The sequence below is a fragment of the Parasteatoda tepidariorum genome, chromosome 4 (genome assembly GCF_043381705.1).
Source record: "Parasteatoda tepidariorum isolate YZ-2023 chromosome 4, CAS_Ptep_4.0, whole genome shotgun sequence".
Lineage (NCBI taxonomy): Eukaryota > Metazoa > Arthropoda > Arachnida > Araneae > Theridiidae > Parasteatoda > Parasteatoda tepidariorum.
Window position 1 is genome coordinate 98,990,573 of NC_092207.1, and position 20,748 is coordinate 99,011,320.

The 20,748-nt window shown below is 31.9% G+C and overlaps 1 protein-coding gene across 1 annotated transcript; it reads left to right on the top strand.

The window, feature by feature from the left end:
• The first annotated feature begins 5,386 nt into the window (after positions 1 to 5,386).
• On the top strand, positions 5,387 to 19,017 carry LOC107441194 (tubulin alpha-1B chain). The gene is made up of 6 exons (XM_021144536.3): positions 5,387 to 5,580; positions 11,284 to 11,506; positions 12,685 to 12,986; positions 15,718 to 15,980; positions 17,228 to 17,492; positions 18,671 to 19,017. Exons 1-6 carry the CDS (start codon positions 5,578 to 5,580, stop codon positions 18,965 to 18,967), a joined length of 1,353 nt encoding a protein of 450 aa, XP_021000195.1. The 5' UTR covers positions 5,387 to 5,577; the 3' UTR covers positions 18,968 to 19,017.
• The last annotated feature ends 1,731 nt before the right edge of the window (positions 19,018 to 20,748 follow it).

Here is a 20,748-nt window from a genome sequence, read left to right on the forward strand (position 1 = left end):
AAAGTTTTTTCCAAAATTTTTATGATGGTAGTAAAATTTATAGGTTAATATTTGATTTAAAATGCATGTTGTGGTGATTTTAAATGCAGACCGAATTTTGAAACTAGTAGTCTTCATTCAATTTTTATTTCATTACCTCTGTCGAGAGATAGAACTTTCGGAATACCAACTCTGATTTATATATTATTATTACAAAATAAATTATAATGCAAATTATAGAAAATGATATATTTATGGAAATTTAATTTCCTTTTAATAACTGGATGTTAGAAAAACTAGCAATTTATTTAATGGTGATAAAATAACTGAACATACATCTGTTGAAAGTAAAAGAGAATAAAAGTTAAATTGTATAAAAATAAAGACTTTATTTTGACGTCCACGCGCCGTCTGTCATGGTCATATGAGTCATAATTTCGAATCGATGTCTGGTAGAAAAACGTTGGCCGCATATGGATGAAGGATTCGGGGCATTTCTGAAAAGGGCGGACGTATGATTCATTAGTTAAGTCTCATTTCTATATCGATTTGTGTATACAAAATTATATTTAACCTCGTTAGCACTAAGTCTTTTTTTTTCTTTTTAAGTTTCATATAGTTATACTATTTTCAGGGGATGAAATAAAAAGCGTGAAAAATGCATAGTTATCAACTGTTAAGATCGACCAGGAGGATTTTCTCTATCGGTAGTAAATAGCAACTGAAATAAAAATTGCAAACAGAAATTTTTCAAATTTCGGAAACATTGTCAATATACAGGGTGTCCTGTAAATGTTGCTACAAACTTCTAGGGGAAGTATCTCACATTATAAGGATTAAGAATTAAATAGGAAGCCATGACAGGAAATGTCATCTTACGCTGCTAAGGGCGCTTACCTATTATGGACATGTTGCTCGTGCACCTTTGAACTTGAAATTTTATTTTTCTAAACTCTTTTAGTTTTCTAAACTCTTTTAATTTCATGTTAATTTTATGCTACTATTATTTTATATAAACATTCGTTGAGAAGCCGACCCACTTGTTTGGGTTTACGACTACTAAAACTCAAATCCGTAGACTTTTAAATTTGAATCCAATACAGAAGACTAGGGAATTCATGGATCAAGTATTGTGAGAAATCTGATGGAATTAGCCCGCATTTGCGTTTCATGGAAAATAAAACCATGGAAACCTCCTACAGTTAGCCTGACGGCAAGGGAACTCCAACCCATGATCCGTCTACCACTGAGGATATTTTACATCAGCAGCGCTGTGGTCGGTGCGAGGTGTGTGTGGAATTCGTATCGATCCGCCATCTCTGGGATTCGAACCCGGTTCATATAAATATCTTTATAATTATTTATAAATTATTATAAAAATGTATAATCCCGGTTTATTATAACTCTATATTTATAATTGGATCTGAAGTCAAAGCAAGGTTCATTTTTGAAACTGAGAGGGTAGGTTACACAAAAAAAAATATCCTCTTGGTTTAAACTATAGTAATTTCTTTGTAGAGGCTGTTTTTACATCATTACAATGTTTGTGGTCGGTCATTTAAAGATTTATGATAAGTTTGTTATGGATTTTTTTTATTTTCTATGACTGCTACAAGCTTTGTTTACCCATTACAGCCGCTTGGCAAACAAACTTGACAGTTATTTTTTCCCCAAAACTAATAGCTCAATTATTTCATTCTTAAATTTCTTTCTTGGAAAAACAAAACATGACTGACTACCCTAATATACTAGTAACAAGACACTTCTATGTTTTTGAATGTAATAAACAGAATTATATTTTTTAACTAAACTTTATTACCACTCGTTAAACCATTGGAATATGAAAAATGCGACGTTGTAGGGATGTCAGAAATTTACTACAGTTTAATATGTTTCCAACGGTATCTGAAGGCTTTGATTCGAATAAACTGCTGATTCTTCAAACCTAATATCACTTATCATTAAAAATTAGGCAGTATTTTCTCAGTTTTTTAGGGCATTTCGAGTTGCATTTACACAAGTATTTTATCTTATCTAATTCAGTTGTGGGGATTTCAAATCAGAAATTAGTTTGCTCGAAAAGCTAAAATTTTTTTTTCAAAATGTTTCTTTTTTTTTTAAGTTTAGTTAATTCTTTTTTGTCTAAATATTCAAGTTTATAAGAGAACCTATAGGTTTACATGCATACATATACCTATGACCATAACGTATCGCATCATAAACTGAAATGCATTATCGCCTTCTGCCTACCCTCCATACGTAGCAGAGAAAGCAGAGAAGTGGGAGCACTTGAATAAATTAAAAAAAACTCTTGTTAGGAGTATTATTATTGAATTGCATAAAAACTGCAGCAGATTGCTGGTTTGAAATCAACGTCTCGAAAATATCTTAGATCCGTCCAAAAACTTCACATGCGGGAGAAAAGGAAAAAAAAAAAAAATTTCCGAAGCTATAGTAAAAGAATTCATCGAAGTAAATTGATGCAAATTTATAACGTTTAACTGTTGACTAGAGATTTTAACAAAAATTAGTATAACTATTTTAATTCAAATTCAATGTTAGTAAGCACTAAGTCCACTTTCTTCCTTGATTCTTTAATGTAGGGGCAAAAGTGATAAAAAAAAATAGTGCGTGGAGTCCCTCCGCGCGGAAGAAGCTAAACTTCGCAACCTGCGACGTTAATTGTAGAAGAATCAGCAGTCTAAAGGCCTGGTTTCTTAGGACAGGACGCCGTCAGCTGGAAATCAGCGCTAACCTCTGATTGGTCCATTTGTCAGTTTGATAGTATACGTCATCGTACGCTCATCTTGAACTACAATTGCCGTCCAACTTAACTGCAGTTGGATTACAACGTGACGTTAACCACAGAAGCAATGGCGGACAACATCCAACAGCACATTGAAATCAGCCAAGATTTTGNGTTTTATTTCATTTCAAATATTTGAATTTCAGAATGATATAGAGAATTAATTTTAAGAACATACTAGTTTTTTTTTTTTTTTTTAATTTTAAAATTTAAAAATTATAAATCTTTAAAAAAATCTGAAAAAAAAATTTCATAAAATTTGCGAATTTCAGATTTTTCTGGCAAAGAAACTAAATGTTATCAATTATTATTAATCATTACAACTTATATAAATCAAATAAAAAAAGAACAAATTATGTACAGCTGCAATAAACAAAAACCGCAGTTCACTAGAGGGCGTGGATATAGAGTACAAACTGGTTACTAGACCAGTGTTGTCAACGTTCACCGTGACGTCCGTTTGGTCGAGTGATTGATCTTTCTGCCTTTATATCTATGCATATACCTAAGACCATAACGTATCGCATCATAAACTGAAATGCATTATCGCCTTCTGCCTACCCTCCATACGTAGCAGAGAAGTGGGAGCACTTGAATAAATTAAAAAAACCTCTTGTTAGGAGTATTATTATTGAATTGCATAAAAACTGCAGCAGATTGCTGGTTTGAAATCAACGTCTCGAAAATATCTTAGATCCGTCCAAAAAATTCACATGCGGGAGAAAAGGAAAAAAAAAAAAATTTCCGAAGCTATAGTAAAAGAATTCATCGAAGTAAATTGATGTAAATTTATAACGTTTAACTGTTGACTAGAAATTTTAACTCAAATTAGTACAACTATTTTAATTCAAATTCAATGTCAGTAAGCACTAAGTCCACTTTCTTGATTCCTTAATGTAGGCAAAAGTGATAAAAAATCATTGCTGTTTACCAGTGAACTAAACAAATTATGTACTTCGCTGATCTTCATTAAAAGGTGATCAGGAAGCAGCATTTGATTCTTCCTCAATCTAACAAAAATCATCTGCCTGTAAGAGTAAAGAAAATACCTATTAGTCATTCAATTATTATGATAAAAAGAATCGTCACCTGATATTTTATTTAAGCAGTTATAAAAATATTGAACTGGGTATTTCTGACCCACCAACTTAAGGCTCTTTCTCACTGTTACAAAATTTCGATGAGTTGCTTAGTTACCGGTGATAGTGAGTCTGATAACAGAAGAAATTTTAATGCTATCATATAAGAACAGTCGTGGGTTCAGGGAATAAATCGTTCTCCTCCCAATGACGTGATCCAGGTTAGAATCCCAGAAATGGCTGGTCGATATGAAGTCCGCACCCGGCTCACGCCGACCACAGTGATGACGTAAAAGCACCCTGAGTGATAGACGGATAATGGGTTAGAGTCCCCTTACAGTCAGACTAACCGTGAGAGGTTTTAGTGGTTTTCCTTTCCATGTAACGCAAGTGCGGGTTAGTTCCATCAAAAAGTCCTATACAAAGGCAAATTTCTTCCAATACTTAATCGAGGAGATCCCTAGTCTTCTAAATTAGGCTCATAATTACAAGACTAAGAAGATAAACATTGGTTGTCGCAAACTCATAATTAGGTAGACTGTTCAACGTAGGTAGACTGTATAAAAAGTTATCACGTAAGAGCCGTGGTGGCTCGAGGGATAAAGTGTTCACCTCCTAATGAGGTGACCCAGGTTCGAATATAAGTGATGACGCGTTGAAATAAATTCCACTCCCGGCTCGCACCGACCCTTTGGTTTTTCTCTAGTAACGCTAAAGCTGGTTAGTTCCTTCAAAAAGTCCTCCCCGAAGGCTAGTTTGTACCAATGCTTGATCCAGCTTTACCAGCTTTAGCTCCAGCTAATGCTTGATCCAACCGGGATAGCCTGGTGGGTAGGGCACTGGGCCCATGTCCAAGAGTTCGTGGGTCCGATCCCAGCCGGCCGATAAATCTGTCGAGTCACAAAGTCCACCATGTTCTCATAACAAGTCAATATCTCTGGGGGTACTGATCAGGAGTTTGCTTGTCTACTAGATTGGGTTCAAAACGACAAGGCTACGGAGTTGAACATTAGTAGTCGCAAACCGAAAAATGGGGTCGGCTGTTCAACGACGGATATAATATAAAATAAGAAAAAATGCTTGATCCAGTAGTTCTTGTGACTTCTGGGTTGGGTTCAAAATGACAATGTTACGAAGTTAACCATTGTTAGCCGTCAATTTAGAACTGGGTGAGCTTATAATATAAAATAAGATGTTATCATGTGAATAATTGGAAACGTGATGATTCCAGTGATTCTACAAATCGACACCCACTGTAATTTCACCAGTTACATCGAAATTTTAAGTGGTGTTTTCAAAACTTCAAATCAAATTTTCCTGGAAAAAATTTTTGAACAATTGTTTGTGATGAAAAAAGAATGCAGGTGCATAGAAGATGAATAAGCTATTCGAACTATTTTTTGAAGCTGAGAAAGACGATATATTTTAAACCTTTTAACCATAATCAGTTAAAAAAGGATGATTAGTAACAAAAAAAGAAAGAAGTCGAGGGTGTTGTGAAGGATCGTCTCATTGATCTGTCCTTTTTCGACCAGTGAAAAGTAGGCGCGTAGGATGTAAGCGTGGGGAGTTAGCCTATTCTATAAGTGACTCCCCGATCTGCCCTAAAAATCAGTTAATAGTTCGTGCTTGGAGCCTTTACTTCTCCTAGAGCTTGCGAACACCACTTCTTTCTACATTTTCTTTATTGAAAAGTACTTCTAGTCTTACAATATGGTGAGTTTATAGAGTGTTCATAATATTTTAACTTTGAAAAGTGGACAATAAATTTATTTTTTTATTAATTCTATTTAAATAAAAAGGTCAGATAAATAGCAGTTATCTTATTTTCATTTAGAGTGCAAGAGTTAATATTATCCTGAGAAATAATATTTTTAATTCTGCAGTTCTTTAAAAAAACATGTTTTTTTTAAAAAAAATTACTCAAAATATTGCTAAATGTCACGTTTTCCTCTTCACTTTTTATTATTTTTATTTTGTCTTTAATTTATAGTTTTAAATACACGTGCGTGGAGTTTCTACTTCTCCTTAGTTCCCAAAATTTCTTTCGCTCTTTATATAGATTTTTGGTTAAAATAAAATTCTAGATTTCCAATATAGTAAGTTTTAATTTTGTTTATAAACCGTAAACATTCGGAAATAAATATTTTTTCGAGGATTATTTTAGTTTTTATTGGTAGTATGTGTTAAAACAACTCAGTATTCAAAACAATAGTAAATTTTTAATTTTTTAATTAAAGGCACTGATGTACTTTTCTATGCTATGTGTAACAATGATTTTTTTAAAATATATTCTTTTTAGCAAAAGGGATTTTGTGTTTAACGTTCATGCTAACGAAAAAATAGAATTTTCATGTTGTATTAAAAAAGTTAAAACCTTTTTTTACCGATTTTTCAGTAGCAAATAAGAAAGTTATTGCGAATTTATTATTCAAAAAACTTTCATTACCCAAGTTATATTCTTTTGTGAGTCTTTACATTGATTGAAACTGACTACGAATAAAAGTATCTTGTTATTATTATTTCTTGTTTAAATTTTGCATAAAATCATAGACAAAGCAACTTGCGTCTTGCAAGGGGCCCTATTTTTAAAATTATAGTGTTGCGTTTTATGGAACTTTAATAAATCTTAAACTTTGTCCCCAGTAATTAAATTTTAAATTGTGGTCGTAATTTTATTAAAAATTTGCCAAAAATAACTTAAATATTTTGATTTTATTGTTGAATTTTGAAGAATTAAAAATAGACTGTATATATATANTTTTATGAAGATACTTAAGGAGAATTTTCAAATATTATTTGCACAGAGATGCCATTGCTTTCTTTTGTTTGTGGGGAAATTTTTTTTCCTAAGTGGTAGCAAAATTTATGTTTTAGTGCAAGTTTCTTAGTTTTGTAAATTTGATAATTTAATTCAAAAAGTAACATAAAACACTTGTTTGTAGAAGATATCTTGTAATCTTGTAAGTCTATTAAACTGATGTCCATATTAACCAAATTTTAATAAATTTTTTTTTCTTCTTTTCTTTTTTTTAAAAAGAAAGAAAAGACATAGAAGCAGGTTTTTTGCTAAATTATTTAACCTTTTAACTTCGACTGAAATTTATTAATCAACTTTACAATCACTTTCCTTTTTTTTCCATTAACATAAAAGTGTAGAAAATCTTAACAATTACCAGTTAAGAATATAACCTTTCCACTAGTTCATTTTTATTGGAGTTAATAATAACTTTGACTGTTATAAAATCAATGGAACTAGCCGTTTTTAATTTTACATCTGAAATTTATTTGCAAAATATGCTCTTAAAATATATTGTGTTCTTAAAATTTCTCTATTTTACCACGAAATTTTAATTTTTAAAAAAAAGTAAAACGTATAAATGTGTCTGTTATGTGTAGTAAAAACAAAAAAATTATTTGCAAATAAAGACATTTCCATATATTTCTATACAATGTAATAAATGCACTTAAAACTTATTGTTGATTTCCCTTTATTTATTTATAATTTTTTCCTTTAGTAGCAAACTTTTTGTGAATTTAAAAATTAAACAGAAAAAAATAACATTACTTAGTATTACTTATAATATATATATTCTTTTCACTTATTTTTTATACCTTTCTCTTTCAAATGTATTTATTTGCATATAAAAAAGAATTTTTACTAATTTATTTATTATTACCTTGAAGAACATAATAAACTTTAGTTCTTTTCTTTTCAATAAGATTCCTTTCAATGCTCTGTTCACTTGTTAGTTAAATGGACAAACGACCTTAATTCTTATTGCAATGTTCGCATAATTAACTTTCTTCTGAGCTGAAATTCTTTTTGTATACTATTATTCATCCTACAACTTCTGGGTGTTGACCTCTGCTTTTTATCAAAGCGTTGACAAATACTATTATTTTAAGTTGTGTTTCACTACAGGTAGTAATATTAACTGAACCACACCTTTATTTAATTTGATTGTAATTACAAATCAAGTTTTGGAAACATCTGCGTAGCAGTCACCAGAAATTATTTAAATTTGATTTTTCGAGAAATAAACCAAGAAAGAAAATTTTTTTCTAACATTTTGATCAATGTCGCCTCTGAGGTATAATAAGTAATAATAGGTAACTGTGTTGAAGACAGAATGTTTCAAGTTCATAAACACTCTTGACTTAAAAATTTATAAAAAGAATGAATTTTCTGATCCATTATATTCCTCTACATGTAGTAAATTTTAATTACCATAAAGAAACTTCGTATCAGAAAATTCTTTGTAATATATTGCATAATAATTTTATATTGAATCATTATTATATCAATAAACTACATATATTAACTATAAGTAGTTTTCTTTAATCATAAAATATTGAAAATTGTTTTACTACTTGTATAATGTTCGAGTAAAATATTAAAGCTTGAAAAGTTATTATATTTATTTTAAAGCATTTCTTTATAGAAATGAATTTTTATTTTTCATTTTTTATAAACCAACTGGAGTTTATGAATAGAAAAAAATATTAACGATGAAAGAAAACGAAAAATAAATATTTTTAATTTGCAAATAGAAGTTAATTCTTTGAAGTTAATAGAGGAAAAAACATTAATTATGGAAAGTTAACTGCTAATAGAAGTTAATTGTTAATTCGCCGTTAAAAAAAATTTTTGGCGAGGCAAATACACTATCCGTTGAAAACTTCTAGACAAATTGTAAGAATATTAAAAATTATTTTCCCCAAGGTGTATGAAAATAAATTTTTTCTCCTTCTTCTTTTTCTTTCATTTCAAATCCTTTCTATCTTTTTTTTTAATTTTATTCATTTATTTAATTTTTTTTCCTTGTTTCTCTGTGTTATTATATATATATATATATATATANATATATATATATACATAGTGACTGACGACACAGTTTTTTTATTCTCTTTTAACTATAAAGACAGAGAGAGGCAAGGGGAGTGTGAAGAATATACCCCTAGCTAACCCCATTCAATTTTATGGAGTGAATCCCTCAAATGAAAAGTTATAGCAATTATTTCCGTACTTTGTCAAGCAATAAAATTCCCAAAAAACGTGACAAAAAAAAAAGAGATCAGTGTCATCATACCCAAAAAACACTTTTTGCCTCATAAGTATGGCGATTGATGGTTGATCCTTGTTACCTGCCGTGAAATCAGGTGTCACAGCGTGTGGCCTAAAAAAGTGACGTGACCCAAGGTTTAATCGGCTGGAAGGATAAATGAAGTCTAGGTTCACGTGAGTGTTACCATTTATGGAGATGGAAGAAAAAGTTGACTCAGAAACACAGGTTAAATAAATGGACGCTCCAAAAACCGGATCGCGAAACAAGTGGGGGGTGTTTGTAGAAAGGTAATAAAATGTGTAGGTGAATTGCGTAGGATACATTGTAAAATTGTGAGGAAAAAAAATTGTTGGGTGGGACAGTGTTAGAGTAAATCCTTGAAATATACCTCACGGTATATATAAGGCATTGCATATGAAACTTTAAATAACAGAACAAAAACTTGCAAAAACATTAAATTAGATACAAATTGTTTCTCTTGAAACAATATGTTTTCTTTTTTTACCCTATATTAACAAAGAATGATATGGACGCAAGCGTACCCCACTTATTTATATGATTAGAAGTTGACTTTCAAAAAAAAATATTTTTGCTTTAATTATATACAGTTAAAATAAAATGCCTATGAAATTAATGTTATCGTAATTCCTGTTTCCTTAAATAAAATTTAAAAAAAATGATATCAACACTGTAAAAAAGAAGTTATTAATTTGTTTTTATTAGCTTTCACTTTAAAATTTCAAAACCTATAATTTCGTATCTTGACATATTTATTCAATGTTGTGGTGAATATATCTTAAATGTTATGATAAATATAATCTTATTAAAATACTTCTCTTTGTGATTTCGGTAGTACACTTTAAGTATTATAAGGACCTACGAACCTTGCGTTTATCATTGAGTACCAATGCTCCCCAGTTTTTTAACAACACGTTCTTTTTTTTTAAAAAAAAGAAGAAAAAAATACTAGAAAAAATAAAGAACTGTCTTACTTTATTCTTAGCACTTTTCTAGCAGCAAAATAACTTGGGCTCTCATTAAGCCAATATTCATGAATATTGGCTTATTCTAAAATTTGAAGGGCCATTATTTTTCCGATAATTGGCCCTATATAGAATTTGCCGATTCCCTCAAAATTTTACAACCAATATCGGTCCTATATAGAATTATCAGATTCACCCGATATTTTATACCCATTATTTTGCCAATATCGGTTTATATTGACCAATATTTAAAAAAAATCTAGACATCCTAATATTGGTCCTTCCATACATGTTCTTCTAGGACTAATATGGAGCCAATTTTCAGCTCAACTGAGGCCAAGAAAAATTGTTGCTAGGGTTATTTGATATTTTTTTTAAAACTAAACGTGGCGGCTAATTATAAAAAATTTCTCATTTGTTAAAGCTCAAAAGTTTTTAAAACTTTCTCTATCATTCTTTAGTCACCTCCTGAAATCAAAATTTGATGAAGATTCATGTTCCACAAAATGGGTACCTCAGCGTTTCAATAGAGCATTAAATTAATATTAAATTTTATGCTTAAATTTGAAGTCTAAAGTTCCTAAACTATTACAAATTGTGGCACCCTAGTCCAAAAGTATTTCAATTATAATATTATTATCAAAAAAATTTCTTCGTCCATTAAATTAAAAGAAAACTGAATTTGTCCATAAAAATAAATTTAACATGAATATGAAAGGCCACTTCTATCAGCTTGTCTCTTAATGAGAATTTTAATAAGTTTTCAAAATTCTGAAAATTTTAGTGCTTAATTATAATTTTAGTGCTTAATACAAAATTTTAGTGCTTAATACAAAATTTTAGTGAAAATTTTAGTGCTTAATACAAAATACTTTATAATTTTTTTTTTATCAGAAAGTAGTGCAGTGGGCATCCCTCTATAAGTTCCATAATTGGACTGTTATGCTTTTAAATATTGGCGAGGAAACCTAATTTTTTGCAAATTCTTCCTGCTTTAATTATTTTTTTAGGACCAGTTTGCGAAATCTTTTCAAACGACCACGCAAATTGATAACTATGCAATCATATTCAATTTCGTAACTGTATATGCAGAGGGTTCCTACGAGTTTTCGAAAGCAGAACTGAATTTTATATTCATTAAAAAAACATATAGTGATGAACACAGAAATGCTCTAGATATATCTCTTTCTTTATTACTGTTAATTTTTCAAAATCCTGTGGGGGGACCCTGAATGCTACCGTTTATCCAGAATTTAAAACCTAAACTCGCAGATTAATTATTTAATAACGTATATTTGAAAACAGAAACTGAAATAACATGTTATAAATGAAGTATTCTTGAACAGCATTTATTTTTCTATTCTTAGCGAGAGTGCATCAGTGTTCACATTGGTCAGGCTGGAGTTCAAATTGGCAATGCATGCTGGGAATTGTACTGTTTGGAACATGGAATCCAAGCTGATGGCAACATGCCTAGCGACAAAGCCGTAGGTACTGGAGATGACTCATTCAATACTTTCTTCAGTGAGACCGGAGCTGGAAAGCACGTTCCAAGAGCCGTTTTTGTAGATCTCGAGCCAACTGTGGTTGGTAAGTACTCATTCTAATATGAAGGAAATATTCATGAAAATTAAGGCTTTTTTTTTCAATCGAAGGAAGAGAAATTACTTTCGTAAACGGCTGTTCTAGAAGTATTTAAACTTTATTCCGTCAGTGACTCAAATTGCGTTGACAACTGACATAATTGATTTTTGTCTTTCCCATTCCGCAAAGAAATTATACATTTTTTCTTCAAGGTTATGTCTAGTTCACCTTAAGGCGGGTCAATGTGGGCTGAAATACACTTACTTTTACATTTAAAAGTACTCATTCTGTTTGTTTTTGCAATGAACAGTTGATATAAAGGAAAGTAAAAACAATAATACTTAAATATTATTTAAGTTTGAGTAGGGGGAAATAACTCATCGCGAAATTGTGTAACGCAGATGCCGAAAAATAAATTTAAATTTTGAAATCTGTTTTAATATAGAATAGAGAATATTCAAGATTAACTTAGATGTAATACATGAGCGGACTAATTCACTTTTTTGTGTAAAGTAATGTGTTGTAAAATAGCATTCATGTCATAATGATAAAGATCTCAAGAAAAAGTATTGTTATTACTTAGTTCCCTCAAGAAAATGTTAATTAATAATAGGTCAATGAATATGCAATAGATCGAGCTCAAAGGGTCAATGAATGTGCAATATTAAGGGGGTATTAGTTTATCTCACATTACAGTGAATCATATCTAAACCAGAGGCTGAACTATATTACTGAATGAAATAAATCAATTGTCATAACTTTGAGGTTGAGAATGGCAACTAGTTATTTGCATTATTCCTATTGGAAGATTCGTATTCCCATCGCAATAGAAACGTATTCTTATTGGTTCCTCTGTGACTGATTGGTTATTGATGGATTTCCAGTGGACAGGTAAGTGACGTGACATCAGCTTAGACAGCTGTATAAGTGAGGATGATAATTAGTTGATAAAAGATGAGTATATCAGATCGGATGAGAAATATGTTATTCATCTACAGAACTATTTATCTACAATGATACTTATCTACATGGATAATGTTCGCCAAGTTGCAGTTAAAGTACGTTCCGTTGGTGTTTCGTTTAGTTGTTTTTCATGCATAGACCACTTTTTGTGGTTGGACGTTAAACTGTTTAAGTACTCCTTTTATTGCTAACAATAATTGAGAATTTTTTTCTCATTTCAGACGAAGTTCGAACAGGAGGTTATCGTCAACTATATCATCCAGAACAACTCATTTCCGGAAAAGAAGATGCAGCTAACAATTACGCAAGAGGCCACTATACAATCGGAAAAGAAATCGTCGATTTAGTATTGGACCGGATTCGTAAACTAGCCGACCAATGTACCGGTCTTCAAGGATTTCTAATTTTCCACAGCTTTGGCGGCGGTACTGGTTCTGGTTTCACATCTCTTTTGATGGAAAGGCTATCTGTTGACTACGGAAAAAAATCTAAGCTCGAGTTCTCCATTTATCCAGCTCCACAGGTAATAATTTTATTGAATGTATTGTTACAGGCTGTAATATTATCTGTCTTCGGCATATTATTACTGAAACACCATCGTTAATGGTCCTCTTCAGACGCTTATACTTGTGTTAACTTATATAGAATGATGGGTACGCACAATTTACTTACTTATAAATCCGTTGGACTACGCTGAAATTCGCAACAAGCTATTCCTAACATATGCACCCGAATGTTCGCGAAAAGACAACAAGACAGATAGAGGATAAGACATTAGGAGACGAGATTTAAAATACCTATTCATATAAAGAAGAGATAAGAGCCCATTCAGATGTTCTGTTTTAACCCGAGATTAAGACCAAGAGTAGGGCTTGCGATATTCATGTTTGGCCCGAAATGTCGATTAAGAGCCACACTCGTGATATTCGCATTTGACATGAAATTAAACAACGAGCCTAACTTGTGATATTCAAGTTTGGCATAAAATTTTCATCACGAGTCAAACTCGTAAAAATAGTGCGAGGGGTTAATTAACTAATTAATATGTGGAATATATTTTGATTCATTTTATTCACTTTGAAATGCTTTTTTAAGCGTAGTTAACAAATTTTACATTTTAACCATTTCGGTCCTAGCACCCTAGTATTAGAAGACATCTTTACATTACTCTAGTACCGCAGTGGACTGATCGTAAAGACACGGTTCCCGGTAGAACAAAGAAGTTAAGCATCACTGGTCAGTAGACGGGTGGATGACCACTTTGATCAGCCTGTGCAGGGACCGAGGGGGCGGCGTATCAATCCTCGTTAAACTGTTCTACAGTAAAGTCCTCAACTTCGAGCGTAGGTTGTTGGGCTGCCGAAGCGGAGGAACCATCCCCTCTGCAGAGGATGAAAATTGTGATGGCATGTCTCCGGTTCGTCCTCAGGGATGTTTCCCAGACCGTCGCCAATAGCCCATTGTGCAGTTCTATTGCGACGTAAATAAAAGACCTACCTACCTCACATTACTCTATATTCCTCATTTTTATAATTTTAACTGACGCATTCGCAGAATTCGCTGTTAAAAAATTTTAAAAATAGGGAATATTGGTAGAATGTTATACAATTTCATATTTAAAATACTTACATGGAATCCAGTCATTGATTTTTTTTTATCTGTCATATTCATAATTCACGGCCAAAAAGGTAAAGGTAGAAAATATTTTTAAAATTTTCTGAATTGGAATTAAAATATTGAACTCTCTTAGGAATTAAAAGTAACCGAACACTTTCTAATGAATAAAATAAAACAATAAATATTACAAAATATAAAATAGTTATTTGAAGAAAAAAAATGGAAATTGTTCTACGTAATTTCTGGTATTTTAATACGGAACAAGTAGAATTCCTTTTCTGTCTGAAGAAGACTACTCATCATGTGTCGGCACAAGTTCTAATTTTACATTTCTATCGACTATTTTCTATCGATTATCTATAGACGGTGAAAAAAAAGTTAAGTCAAAGTTCTCCTTTTACTCAGCTGAACGGGCTATTAATTTTATTTATTTGTTTAACAACAAGGCTTACGCATTAGACATTTTACTAATGATATTGGGTGTTATGTAAACACCACCCTTTATGTTTCCAGATTGCTTTTCAAAAATGTAATCCAAAAACGAATATTCTTATAATAAACATATCTAAAAAATAAAGGTTACATTGGTTGGAGATTTTTGCTAAATCAAAGGGCAGTATTCCTCACTTTAACTCAATTTTTCTTAATTATTTAAGAAAATATGATAATATCTGTTGCGTCAATAGCTGCAACTATTGCGACTATATCATGCGACAAAATAGTTGTAATGAAGATTTTCTTTACCCAAATAACAATTTAAGTTTCATTTAGGCACACAGCTGTTTAAGCTGGCATCACTTCACATGCCTACCAATTAAAAAGGCATCAATGATCAATCTGTTACTAGTAGATTAATTACTAGGAAATAGAGTAGTCATTACCTTACTACTTTTTTTATTTAGTTTAGTCGGTTCGCTTAGTTGAAATATTACATTCCGTATTTCCGAGAAAAGCGTGTATTTTGATTGTCAGTTTAGAATTGAATAAAAATATCAGCATTAATTTTGCTGCGAACTTGCGGGGTAGTTAATTCTTCCTTACGTATCTCTCAACATACTTCGTTACTCAGATATGGTCATAAAAAATTTAAAAAAAAAACAACAATAATTTAGAAAACAATAAAATAACTTTGAAAAATTTTTTTAGTAACTTACAAAACAAAATCAGGATAGAATTTCGATTTTTCACTAACACCGTTTCGTATTAAAGGGAAATAATGTAAACGCTTAGCTGCCATTAACAAACGCAATATTACGGTAATTAATTTAATGTAAGTAAACCAGTCATTCCAGTTCACTCGCAGACTCTGACATCTCTATAATTTTATTAATAATAGTTAACTTATTTGTTTTCTTTCCTATATAGATATTTATGTCTATAACTATCAGGGTGTTTTTCCTTAGAACAAACTTTTTATAGGAATCTAAAAAATGTACATTATATCGGGAACATTATAATGTTCCCGTAAAATCACCCTTGATTCCACCACAGTTTGATGTTCATGAGTGTTTATGTTCATCTTCATAGTTGGCCAGACAGCCCAATGTGGGCCAGTGCCTTCTTCTGAAGATTTCTCCGTAACGATATTTTGGATTTCATTAAATAACGATAAACAGAGTGCCATATTTTTATTTTAGGTGTCTACTGCTGTTGTAGAGCCTTACAATTCTATTCTAACCACTCATACCACACTGGAGCATTCCGATTGTGCCTTTATGGTTGACAACGAGGCCATTTATGACATTTGCCGACGAAACTTGGACATCGAAAGACCAACGTACACCAATCTCAATCGTCTCATCAGTCAGATAGTATCATCCATTACAGCATCCCTCCGATTTGACGGTGCACTGAATGTCGATCTCACCGAGTTCCAGACAAATTTAGTGCCCTATCCAAGGTAAGACTAATCACTCCCTATTAACACGATTGTAACAATTCATTTTGATGCTGTTAAAAAGTTCGGATTGCTTAGAAACATTCAAATTTTTCGCAATCTAAATGCATATTATCGTGCAAATTACTTGTAATCAGTTTTTATTAACTTGATCTCCAGTTTATCTCCTTATTAAGGTTGGATCAAATTTCTCGATAGTACGGTTTAGAGTAGCGGTATTATGGTTCGGTCATAGAATTTTTCGAGAGTGTACTTTTGGTGTGAGATTAATTCGGAACACGGTTCCCTTAGAGGTTAAATCAGCATTACACATAAAAAAAGGGGGGGGGGGACAGTGGACTTTTAGAGCTAGACAAATCCTTCAAAAATCCATTAGTTGGTTTATGAGATATTAAAAGATCCACATTTCACTTAGTAATATGCAAGAAACCGCGTTTAAATCGGAGTTTTCCTTTACTTGTTATAAGATTATGAATTTATGAAAGGTCCATACATCAATATGTAGTTCTTGCTGACAAAGTTGCTTTTTCTTCTAGTAATGGAATTTTTTAATGTTCTCACAACTTCAAAAACTTTCTTGCGCACCAGCTTTTATTTTATTGTTATGAAAAAAATCAAATGCTCTTCAATGTATTTTGTTTAATTTTAAACTCAATGACTTAATTTAATTTTTCAGCAATTAACAAACATAATTGAGGCAAGTAATTTTTAGTGACAGATTAAAAATTTAATGCCTATAAGTACGTTTAATTTTTATATGGGTATCATAACTACTTAAATTTATTTAACTACCTATAAGCAACGTATTTAGGTAAAAATTTAATGAGAAAAAATTAAAATTCGTTCGCAAGAAACTTTTTAATTATCAACAATTAAAAACCATGCTTTTAGCTATAACTTTAAAAAACTAATTATCATTTTCTCTAAATCATTGCGCACAGACTTTTATTAATGCTACCACTATTCTGTTGATTTGAAAATGATCAAATAAAAATTGCACTTTTTTGTTTAGAACGTTCAATGTCCCCCTAAATAGTAATTCATAAATATATCTTTTTTAATGTTAGACACAAATTTAGAAATGTGTTATTTAGTGCTGGCTATGAGATAGTTATTTAAATAAAAGATATTTATTTGAAATATTTAGTTGCGTTATAATAGAAATATGTTTCTTTTGATGTCGGACATCAATTTAAAAATATGTTCTTTTTCAGTTTAAGATATTAATTGAAAAATATGTTCTTTTATAGAATTCATTTTCCACTTGTAACGTACGCACCTGTGATATCTTCTGAAAAAGCTTACCACGAACAACTGAGCGTTGCCGAGATAACAAACGCATGTTTTGAACCAGCCAATCAGATGGTGAAATGCGATCCCAGACACGGAAAGTACATGGCTTGTTGCATGCTTTACAGAGGTGACGTCGTTCCTAAAGACGTAAATGCCGCCATTGCTGCCATCAAAACAAAACGATCCATTCAATTCGTAGATTGGTGTCCAACTGGTTTCAAGGTAATTCATATTTATTTTGTGATACACTTTAATAGATACTCCATCAGATTAATTAATTCATTTCCACACAACTGGGAACATGCAATTCCTTTCGTGAAATATCGGTTTCTTCGTTTGAATCCTCATTATGGCCGGGACAGACTGGTTGATAGTTGGACTCATGTCCAAGAGGTCGAGAGTTCGATCCCAGCAGGCCAAAGACTTCACGCGTAGTAAATGGTGACTGGTGCACGTTAAATATTTCAGGTCACAAGGTCCTCTATGTTTCCATAACAAATCATGCCTCTGGGGGGTACTGAATTAGTGATTGATCGTTCTCTGATTCAGATCAAACTACGATCTGTGGATGAATAAATGGATGTATGAATGGGTCAGCCCTATAAGCGGGTTATGACATATGTGTGTAGCAGAAATCTAATTCTTGGTCGTAGATGGCGCCAGTGGAAAACAAGAGGAAGCGAACTTCCTTTGAGCTAGTGGCCTAGGATAACAATAAAAATCCTCATTGTGAATCTCAAATCCTCATTTCTCTTTTCGATCAGACAGTAAATGTTGACTTTTAAGAAACAAAACACATTCATGTTCCTTTAATGCCTGGTTCAGTTAAACAAAATCTCATAAAATTGGAATAATTTTTTGGAGAAATAATGTTAACAAAATAAACATTTATTTTAATAGACAATATGAATATCATTGTTTTGCGTGCTATCAATAATTTGCAAGTAATTTCAATAGAATATCGATGACTTGTAAAATAGACATCGATGATATTAGTAGTTTACTATATCCTTAACTGATCTATTCTGTCAACTAAACACTGACTATTTATAAGTAAAACAATTAAGGAGATAAAGATCAGTCGAAAATGCTTTGAAATGAATTATTTTATTCTGGTTTAATGAGCAACATAATACACCACTGCGAAAATATGTAGTCCAAAAAATCGTAAGCATCAAACGTTCTCTCAACAAAGTGGGAAATCACATTAAAATATTCACATCAGGAGCAAGTAAGTAAATAAAACTGACCTGATTTATTATTTAAATTATTTTGGTTTCCATCTTATCAGTAGAGAAATAAAAATGATACGACACAGCAATAAGCATCAAAATACATACTTCAAAATTGAAAAAAAAACAAACAAAAAAAACTAGACAGTGTAAATTTGTTATTTTCAGGTTGGTATCAACTATCAGCCTCCGACAGTCGTACCTGGTGGTGACTTGGCCAAAGTTCCACGAGCCGTGTGCATGCTGTCCAACACAACTGCCATTGCTGAAGCATGGGCAAGACTCGATCACAAGTTCGATCTCATGTACGCCAAGCGAGCCTTCGTCCACTGGTACGTTGGTGAGGGTATGGAAGAAGGAGAGTTTTCCGAAGCTAGAGAAGACATGGCAGCTCTTGAAAAAGATTACGAAGAAGTCGGTTTGGACTCTAATGATGGAGGGGAAGATGAAGGCGAGGAATATTAATCTCCATTCATTCATGCCTTTTTATTCTCAATAAAATGCAATGCTCAATTTGTACTGTATTATTATTGTAAATACCAAGAGTTGAGCCTTGGGGGCTCAGCGAATAGAGCATTCGCCTTCCAATGAGGTGTTACGGGGCTTATTGTGGCCGTTGTCAGCATTGCGGTCAGTGCAGGCTGGGAGCGGAATTCGAACCCAAGTCACCTCATTGGGAGGCGAGTGCTCTATCCCCTGAGTCAAAACCGCTCTTAGTGAGCATCAATACAGTATTATTGATGCACTGTTATAGATAAACAGGCATAACTTATGAAAAATTTAATATAAGTTAAATTTTACATTAAAACCCAGTAGCAAATACAATTGCAGCACTTCTTCTTAAAAAAATATTTATAAAAAAAGAATCAGCAAGCATTTAAACTGATTAGGCCAATAAAATTTTATTACCTTGCATATTGAATATGTCTAAAAAATACTTTTGTGTTGCACAGTGGTTAAGAATCGTCATTATTCTTGAAGCATACCCAGCTTGTCTAACACGTAAAAGCGGCTGGTGTGCAATGGGGGCTACGTTGTTAATATGATGGGTCTATCTCGAAATTGTGAAACCTTAACTGCCCTAATTCTCTTGGTCAACAATTAGCAATTTCAGAAGTGCTTTAACTTTTGTTAAAGAACATCAACAAAGAAACTAATCAGTAAGAAAAGGTAACTTACCAAACATGTCAGCTTGCTACACTTTGCGGTCAAATTTTCTTTAGTCGTAACTCCAGTAGCAGAGTTTAGGAAGTGAATCCGCAGCACAATCCTCATAAAAAGCTAACATTTTCTAGATATTATACATTAGCTAGTATTATAAAAAATGAGATACAAAGACAAAACTAACAGCTATGTACCAAAATTAGCAAATATAAGGTTTTTATATATAAAAAATTCATGTTGTTCAAATTTAAGTAGAATTTTGTACCATGGTGCTGAAAACATGGAATAAATCACTTACAGTTAAGCGTGTAATCTAATAACAGAAGGGAAAAAAAATGACTTCTGTATTTTGCGGAGAACATTCAATTCAGCTATTTAATATTTATTCGGAGCAAATTTAGAGATATTTAAAAAAAGGAGTCTCAGCAATTTGTTTTGTTAGCTAGCTTTATAAAAAGAAAACTATGATGAAGAATAATCAGTAGATGCTGTAACAATCTGCAGCGCCCTATATCGTTTTAAATGGTTTGTGCTATCAGAGTTGTATAGTTCGACTAAAGTAAGAATTCCCCTAGAGCCATTCGTCTGGACTCGTAGAGGTAACTATGGTACCGAGATATAACTATTTCATTTAGGTGACTTTTTTTAGCTATTAGGGTTGCTGGGAGAAAGGAAACTTTTTCTGTGGTCTATTTTGTTAACGCTAGAGTGAAAAGAAGCTTACATCAAGGCGTCCAAACTTTTGATTACTGCATGTTTATTTAGATAAAGTAGATTTTTGTGATTTCTTTTTATAATTAAAAATATCATCTGCACAAATTATTAAGCATATTTGAGGTCACTCCCCCCCCCGAAACTTTAAGATTGAGTCCTAGAGCATAAAGTGACTGTACAGCATAGTAAATTAATGCGCAAATATGTATATTTTGATCTAAAATTACATTTTTGTAATACTAATACTTTGAAAATAAAGAAGGATCCAACGCTAGAAAACGTCAAATTAGTAATAAATGCCCTACATCTTTTTACATAGTAAAATATTGCATTTTCTCAACAATACTTTGGAATGGGTAAAAAACGGC

Excerpts from the sequence above, each read along its gene's own strand:
- LOC107441194 (XM_021144536.3), top strand. Across the intron at positions 12,987-15,717 it reads CCATTTATCCAGCTCCACAG|GTGTCTACTGCTGTTGTAGA; the intron begins GTAATAATTTTA and ends TTTTTATTTTAG. Across the intron at positions 17,493-18,670 it reads GGTGTCCAACTGGTTTCAAG|GTTGGTATCAACTATCAGCC; the intron begins GTAATTCATATT and ends TGTTATTTTCAG.